Genomic DNA, 9,518 nt, shown 5'->3' with positions numbered 1-9,518 from the left:
CAACTCACAGTGTAAAAGTCACACGTTGTTACTCTACGATTTGTCCAAAGATTTGAAAAAATATTAGTCTGTGTTCTTTATACTTTGTATGTATTACGAATTATAATTATAGTATTATTTTTCTCTCGCAATCAATAAATCATCTTTTATAACAGAATATACATATCAGGAAGTTAGAAATAATATCACAGATTTTTAAAATGAGTGCATAACGGCAGATTTTTTTAAATTCATCCCATGTGTTCTGTGTTTTACAGAGTTTTCAATATACTTATTAATTTGGAATTTCATGCTAGTTTTTAGCTGAACAATTAAAAAATAATTAAGTAGGTACCTAAATACTAATAATCTTATAAACTACCATTCATAATCATGTTTGTATTGTATGTTAATATTTTTGTTTTATAGAAACATGAAGCTTTTAAAACCCATGAGGGTGTTACACCTTGGCCAACGCCAAAGTACTGGTCGTAAGGTCACTACATGGTCACCACTGGCTACAGCATTCAACACCAGACCCAGCTCGAGACCTTTGTTTGAATCATTAAGAGAGAGAACAGTAAGTAATTCATTTAATGTGTTTAAGAGAATCTGTTTTCTCTAAACTTAAATAAATTTAAAAGAATAGGATGATAATAATTAGTTAATAGAAACCAATCACATATCTTAAAAAATATATCTTATTTCCTTGCATTTGTAATAAATAAGCTACTTAATGATTTGTGAACAGAATATTGATTAGTACTAGTACATTATGTCTTTTCTGAAACTCATAATGTAAAATAATCCTGCATTTTTTATAATATCATTAGTTGTTAATAGTTTATTACTTTTAATTTGTGGTTCAGGTACTGTTAAATAGTTCTGATTCAAGGCCTACATGATTTAGTATACTCAGACTATAGTTTATATATTATATTTTAATATCTATTTTTGCTATATATCTAAATATATAATTCAATGATCCATTAGTCTATCTACTAAGGAACCTATCCTTAGCAGATCAACTAGAAGAGAGAGTATACTTAATCCTAGCTATAAATATAAGTTATCATTGCTAAAAAACATAAAACAAAAATATGTATATTTTTTTGGATACAGTTTTTATGTTCCCTTGAATACAAATAGGTTTAAACAAAAATGTCTGAATCTGTCAACAGATTTCAAAGAAACACATAGTAAAATACTTGGTGCTTCAAATTTTAATAAGTAATATTTTCTAGGGTCTTTTCAACAAGCCAGAACTAACAACTTTTGAAGGGTTCTATACTCTCAAGGAACAAGCCATAGCTGCAACTGATCGCCTCATAGAGGAAGCTACGTCTAACCCCAGCAGACCTATGGTGGAGATCTTTGATGAACTATCTGACACTTTGTGCAAAGTTGCTGATTTGGCAGAGTTTGTAAGGATAGCTCATCCACAGCCACATTTTGCCAGTGCTGCTGAGGATGCATGCATTAGCATCAGTGGAGTGGTTGAAAAGTAAGTTAAATAGTTCTTGTGTAATACAAATTGAACTGAAATATGGGAATGGGAATGGGGACGTTTATTTTACATGTGTATTTTATCACAATTCTGTTTTGATTTGCTTATTACAAAATGTTTTATGGACATATTTATATACAATGCATATGTAAATATTTGATACTAGCTGTGCCCATGGTTTTACCCACATTATATGTATAGCCTATGTATTATTCTGATGTACTATATCACTAGTAACAACAAAATCTGTTCAGTACTTTTTGCATGAAAGAGTAACATCCATCCGTACTCACAAACTTTCACATTTATTGTATTAATAAGATAATTCATATTATTTATTTAAATGCAATCTTTAATTCACATGTTATAGAGTTTTTTTACATGATAATGTCTCCTCTCTTTTTTCCTATATTAATAATAATTAATAATGATATTAATTAATGTAGTGAACATTACGAAACATTACGAACATTATGAACTTTAGAGGAAATAATAATTATATTATTATTTCCTCTAAAGGGAGGAGAATGTTCACTAGGATGAGTACATTACTTCATAGTTTTGCCTCATATAAAATTTTACATCACTATTTACAGACTAAACACACATAAGGGTCTATATGAAGCGTTACGAGACTCTGTGGAGCGAGGGACATCAGGTGATCAGCATTTAGCCGAGTTGTTCCTGTTCGACTTTGAGCAGAGTGGCATCCAATTGGATGAGGAGCCACGAAGACGCGTGGTGGCTCTCAATGACACCATATTGCAGACTGGACAGAAGTTCATGGCTGGTGCAGCCACGCCGAGGAGGGTGCCGCGACGTGCCGTCCCTGCTAATGTTAGGCAGTTGTTAGTATATAAACACAAAGATAATCATCAATAACGGTCATACTTATATTACGCCACAATGTAAAGTGGAGGGGGTCAACGAAATGTGACATTGTAGAACAAGTGGTCACAGCAGTCATACTTTGTGTACAATTTACCCTGACAGGTTATCCTATATTTTGTGATGTAATATTTCAATTACTATAATTGAAATGTTACATCACAACATCTAAGATCGCCTTCTAGAACCAAACAGGAATTTTAAGTATGGAGTATGGAGTTTCCTACTACCTTAGCTCCATCATAAATTTATGACAATTCTGTTTTGATTTTACTTATTATAAAACTTTTGGTAGATTATCACATATACTGTGATACGTTATTTATATAAACTGTATACAATATAAATATATATATTATTCTTGTGAAAGAACACTATGAAATACGAGAGTAGTAAGTATGAATTAAAAGCCTATACAGAGTTACCCATTTAGTGGGGTAATAATTAGGGAATTGTCTTTGAAAAAGAATACTTACATAATATGCAAAGAAAATATTCAGATCGATATAAACAATCATACTCAATGAATACAAAATGTTTCTACCGTGAAATAATGGAAATCGGGAGCAATAAAAATGAAATAATGTGCTAAACCACTGGACCACTATGGCCATTGAATTTATCGAGTATCCTAAAGTGATATTTGTGCATAGTTTCAGCACAGAAGGCGAGGACATAATAGTGAGTGGAGTGTACGCGGAATGCGGTGAGGTGGCGGCCCGCGAGGCGGCCTACCGGCTGTACCTGGCTGCTGACAGCCGTCAGGAGCGACTCCTCAACTCCACGCTGGTCGCCAGGCACCGCATGGCTGAACTCTGCGGGTTCAAGTGCTACGCAGACAGGTGACCATCCCTATTCCTTTTAAAAATATATTTTTTTTATGTTATTTTTTTGTTGTGTTCTGTCATTCTTCATTAACATTTGCTTATTTTATTACAGAGCAATAAAAGCAAGCACAATGGAAACGGCGCCAAACGTTCGCCAATTTCTAGATATATTGTCAAACCACCTACATGACAGGGCAAACATAGACTTCGATGCTATGCTCAAAATGAAGAAACACGAATCGCCATACCAAGATCAGCTAATGTGTTGGGACACTCCTTATTTCACTCACAAAGCAAAAACACAATTACTCAATGTTGCCAACTCGGATTTCAGTCCATATTTTTCATTAGGTGGTTGCATGGAAGGCTTGAATATGCTGTGTCAAGAATTGTACGGTATTAGTTTGAAATCTCAAGAAATGTTGCCAGGTACAAATTCAATTCAATCAAATTTTAATAATATGTATTAATAAGTTGTCTGTGAATCACTATTTCTCAGCATCATCAGTACTTTCGTCCCCATGTAACAAGCACAGATATTATAAAACTTTTAGTCATAAAAGGCTGTAAGCCTAATGTTATCGAGATATTTCAGTATTTATCTTATAGAAAAAATGCATTATCGAAGGAGTAATAGATTTTTTACGGTCCTCTATCATTGGAATCGATAATATTAAAAATTACTAATGAGATTTTTTGCATTTGTTTTCAATTTTGTTGTACGCCAAAATGAGCTTTACCGCAATGGCAACAGATAAAAAATGCCTTAAGTCATGTTTTATGTAGTTTCTACTTTTTGTTAGGTGAATCATGGTCACCTGATGTTTACAAACTGGCGGTGGTGCACGAGACCGAAGGTTTACTTGGTCATATATACTGGGATCTGTATGAGAGACCAGGGAAACCTCACCAGGATTGCCATTTCACTATACAGGGCGGGAAACTGCTGCCAGATGGTACATACCAGGTTAGTCTATTCTGCCTAATTTTGAATTTAAAAGTTAATCTGTATTTTTGTAAACATGTATAAGCACATTTGAGTTTTTTGTCAGTTCTTACCTCGAATGCTCTCCGAACTGACGGTAGTTTTTGACATATCATAAGAATCTGTAATAGATCTACATGAATAAAGATATTTTGATTTGATTTGAGTGAGTTACAAAATAAAATTGATGTAGACATTTGTGGGGAGCTAATATACAACTATAATAGCAAACAAGTTAATATAATTTGATAGAAGGTATAATCCGTTTCAATAGAATTTACAAGAAAGGAAAACGAAGAATTTTATTGAATATTTTGCTTAATCTATTTATTTATATAATTGTATATGCGCAATAAATTTACAATATAATAAACTAACAATGCACACATAGACTTTGTCTAAAGAGTGCAACAATTTCGTAGATGACTCATTCCATATTTTACAATAGCCAAAAGCGTCGGAAGTCTGTTAGGAATAAATGAAATTTGAAATTTAAATCGGCTGTATCCTGTGGTTAGCTCCTACAGTAGGTATAGTGAGTGAGTGGGTGGATGAGGGAGTTAGTAAGTAATAGTTCGTACAGTACGTCTAATGAGTGGATAGGTGGATGAGTGAGTAAATAAATAAATAAAATGAACGGTACGTATCAGAACCCCCTGGTGGTGGTGATGCTGTCGCTGAGCGGCGGGCACCGGTCGGGCCCGGCGCTGCTGTCGGCGGCGGCGGTGGACAACCTGTTCCACGAGGCGGGCCACGCGCTGCACTCGATGCTGGGCCGCGCGCGACACCAGCACGTGTCCGGCACGCGCTGCCCCACAGACCTCGCAGAGGTACCCAGCGTGCTCATGGAGTACTTCGCCAGCTGCCCACAGGTCTCTTTCAACTCGCTTCTACTCCCACCATTCGAGCATGCATTTCTTAAACTCATTTTTAGGTAAGGTTCAAGATTGACCTGTACACAGAAGTCTTGCCATCTGTAATAAATAAAATTAGAATGTATCACTCTTTCTATAGTTGAGTGTATAGTTTAATAGTTTTAACATATTAATAAATTTAATTAGCTGTAAGTTAATATTATTAGTTGAATAAAATCACGCGGGGTTACGCGTGTTTCATGTCATTTCACTTTTTTTATATTCTTGAGATTTTTTTTTTATTTGATACGTTAACTTTATGCATAATCAACAACTCTATAATTATGACTTCGCTCCATAGTCAGTTGTTCGCAGATTCATTTTGTCAGTCCACCATTTTGCTATGATAGTTAACTATTACAAAAAGCCACGAAAACACGAACATTAGAAGAACGCGGGAATACGTGAGCTGGCGGCGCACGCGTTCTCTTTGTTCTAAAATACTTTACATATACACATTTTTTAATTTATAAAAGAGCGTACATATAAAGGCAGCTAAAATCTATATTGCAAAATAATTATAAATAAATTTTTGTTAGGTTGTCCGTCGGTTCGCGCGACACTTCCAAACCCGCGAGCCCATGCCCGAGGACATGCTGCACAGACTCTGTGCATCTAAATATTTGTTTGGAGCCAGCGAAATGCAACTGCAGGTAATAAATAGTCCTGATAAATCACACAACGCCATCTAGTACGAAGCTAAGCAGAGCCTGTTCTATTCATATCACAACAGATATATAATATATATTTTGATTTGTAAAGGACATATAGAAATATATATTTTTTTTCAAAGAGACATACTTATGAATGCTATTGTGCGTATAGGAATAGGCCGTGGAAGTTCAGTGATATAGTTGCTAATATTACTTTAACGAATATTCTTTTTTAAACTTATGTTTATTTTTGTATTAGCTATGCAGAAGAAGACTATCGATATCAAGTTTATTAATGTCCCGTCGATAGTTCCACTAAAAACATACTTTAGTGCTGTTGGAGTTTTGCTATCAATATATCTGTACAAATAAGTAAAAGAGAAGTTTCTGGTTATAATTTTAAATTGACAAATTTTCAATAAATGTATATGAAAGTATAGGCGGTACTTACATAAAAAAAATTTTTTTTTGTCTGTCTGTTTGTTCTGGCGAAACTCTCCACCTGCCTCGACCGATTTTGACGAGACTTATACTAACAGATATCTAATATTAAACGAAACAGTATAGGCTACTTTTATTTTAGTATTTCCTCGAAGTCGCGGGTAACAGTTACACAGTTAGTATAAAGGCACCGTTATAGTCAAATATACATGTTTTATTTACTAATATCTTATATAAGAACATAGACAATAATTTTACTTATTATACAAGAACACAGATACTAAAATATATTTATAAAACAGTTACCAACATTTAGTGTAATATAAATTTAAGTACTTGTGTCATCTACCTCTATGTATGTCTATGGTAATTTATATCCATTCATTGATTCAATTACAGGTATTCTACTCGGCTCTGGACCAGCATTACCACGGACCAAACGCGGCTTCCGGCGGTCATACCACTGATGTACTGAAAGAGGTGCAGAAACAGTACTACGGACTACCCTATGTTGAGAATACGGTATGTACTTAGATAGATAGATAAAAAACAGATAGAAGTATATAGATAGATAAACACTGTTTTTTTTTCCAATTTACACAATATTTACAGTCTTTGTCGTGTAAAACTTTGAAGGTTTATGCAAATTACTATTATATATTTTGAAGGCCGCGGTGGTTTAGCGATTTAGTAGCCTTACTTCAGATAGTTCTATCTGATATCTCGCATGCTCGCAAATTTTATAACATTTTTTACCTTACAAGCCACTATGTTGAAGTCCTAGCAAACAAACGATCACAGAACACAGATCTATAGAGATAGTAATAATCTTTATTCAAATAAATACAATACAAGCACTTTTGAATAGTCATATTTTTTATTCTACCACTCATTCGGAACGCAGATTCGTCGTTATTCATTTTGATTAGATTTTTTTGTATATAGTATATAAATGGATATATAATTTTGTGTAGGCGTGGCAACACCGGTTCAGCCATTTAATAGGATACGGCGCGAAGTACTACTCGTACTTGATATCCCGGGCGTTGGCGTGGAGCATCTGGAAGCGGCACTTCGAGGGCGAGCCGCTGTCACGGGCGGCTGGCGACCAGCTGCGGGCCGGGGTTCTGTGCCACGGCGGGGCACAAGCACCGCAGGTACAATTTATTTATTTATATCTTACCAATATTATAAACGCGAAAGCTTGTGATTATAACCACTGAACGAATTTTTATAAAACTACATTAATATAGCTTAGAAATCAGAATAGCGCATAGGCTATAAATTTCATGCGGGTGCAACCACAGCCATTCAGTAATTTTAGCGTGAAAGAGTAAGAAACAGCCATCCATCCAACCACACAAACTTTCCAACCCGCGCAATTTCGTCTGTATCACACTTACTTGAAAATTATCAATACGTTTCGACCAAATTGTATGTACCTTTTTTTAAATTATAGCCTATTCTGATGTATGAGTTATATTACTGTAAAAATTATTAAAAATTTGAGTAGTTTTTGCGTGTACTAAAAGTAACAAATATATATCCATTAATCCAGTTTCGTGTTGTTTAATTTTGGTTTACTAACTGAAATTTCGACAAATTAACTACGCAATTAAGAAATAAACATTCGTGTTTGTTACAGGTGTTACTACGTGACTATCTAGATACAGACGTCACGCCAGACATATTAGCCAATGCGTTGGCTGAGGAGTTGGACTACCACAAGGACCACCTGGATACAGTGTTCAAGATGACTGACAAGTGAACGAATGTAACTCAGATCTGTTTGTGATAATAGTGACATGAGGTGCTTATTAAGAAACATAATACTCTAAAGAAGTGCTTATTGTAGGACAAGTAATTACTAGTGCTGTTAGAACTCGATTTAAGAGTTAGGACCTTTTTTTAATCTCGGAAACAATCTATCCTCGCCGGACTCTGTCCCCACTAATGTACAGGTACTCACTGACTTATGCTGGCGAAGAATTAGTACGGTAATCCTAGTCTCCACCGTAATGCAAGGATCAGAGATTTTAGATATATAAAAAACACGCCAACTGCTGGTACTATTCTGTATACTCGTTATAAAGTTTTAGAACTATAATTTGATCTGCATATTAGATTAGATCTGCATTTACAATTAATTTGATATGAAGGATTTATTTAACCTACCACCTTGTTCTTACCAGCAGGTATATTTCCGAATCCTATTTGTATGTTTATGTCTATAATTATTATTGTGATCTTGATGAGTTCAATAAAACAAAAACTGTCATAATACATTCGTGAAACTGTCATAATACATTCGTTAAACTGTCATAATAAAATTGTACACATTTTTTTATCTCCTGGCATAGTGTGGACTAAACCTAACCTGGTTCAAAAATAAATAAGATAATAAATTATATGTAAATATAGCTCAATTTGTAAAATAAAATTCCAATATCTAATAATATCTAGCTAGTAAATTTTTATACTAGAACTTGTAGAATAGGAAATAAATCACAATTGAATATAGCAGTATTTATGTTATTTGTTCTGTATATAAATTAATTTATGTTTAAAAGTTGAATAAAACAATATTGAAAATTATAAATAGTATTTAATCATCCCTCCATTTTGACGTAACTCGATGAAAATCACACTTGGGCGCTAGTAGCGTTGACAAAATGCTAATAGAATGGCAATATACACATAATCTAACGCAAAACTAACTTTTATAGTGTTTTGAAAGTGCCCATGAGTACATAGACAAGAAAAAGAAAATACAAAATGTACAAACAGAAATATATTACCCATATAATACAAATTCCACAATTAAGTTGAATTTTCACTGCAAATATATATTATCTTTCGACAATGACATGAAAATAACGTTGCTCATCCTAATTTGCATTGAAATTGTTTTCAATATCTATACTAATTACTAATATTATAGAGAGAGCGGATTTTGTTAAGAGGAAAGTAAACTCCGGAATCACTGTACCGATTTGAGAAATTCTTTTACTGCTTGAAAGGTACATTATTCCAAAGTAATATATGTATATTATATTATATTAATATATACAAAACTCAAAAGGTATGAGCACCCAGATGGAACGGTCTCTAAGCGGCCATAAATATACGAGTACAATGACAATTTCCAATAGACAATATGGTGAGCGTTATTAATTTGTTGTATCTAGATATATCTTTAAATATATCATATCATCTATAAAAGGAAGTCGCTTTCGCTGTCTGTTCACTTAGATATTTTAAACTACGGATTTTAATAGTTTTTAGCAATATATAGAGTGATTCAAGAGGAAGGTTTGTATTACA

The 9,518-nt window shown here is 33.9% G+C and overlaps 1 protein-coding gene across 1 annotated transcript; it reads left to right on the top strand.

Moving 5' to 3' along the window:
- Positions 1-80: 80 nt before the first annotated feature.
- Positions 81-8,493, top strand: LOC131845862 (mitochondrial intermediate peptidase). Its single transcript, XM_059195004.1, has 12 exons — positions 81-326; positions 409-559; positions 1,224-1,483; positions 2,083-2,334; positions 3,028-3,216; positions 3,314-3,630; positions 4,005-4,168; positions 4,837-5,058; positions 5,640-5,753; positions 6,594-6,716; positions 7,169-7,351; positions 7,840-8,493. Exons 2-12 carry the CDS (start codon positions 413-415, stop codon positions 7,960-7,962), a joined length of 2,094 nt encoding a protein of 697 aa, XP_059050987.1. The 5' UTR covers positions 81-326; positions 409-412; the 3' UTR covers positions 7,963-8,493.
- The last annotated feature ends 1,025 nt before the right edge of the window (positions 8,494-9,518 follow it).

Source organism: Achroia grisella, unplaced genomic scaffold, assembly GCF_030625045.1.
Source record: "Achroia grisella isolate CSIRO2021 unplaced genomic scaffold, CSIRO_AGI_Agris_v1 utg487, whole genome shotgun sequence".
Classification (NCBI taxonomy): Eukaryota; Metazoa; Arthropoda; class Insecta; order Lepidoptera; family Pyralidae; genus Achroia; species Achroia grisella.
Note: the sequence above shows the minus strand (reverse complement) of the source record. Positions and strands in the feature narration are given on the sequence as shown.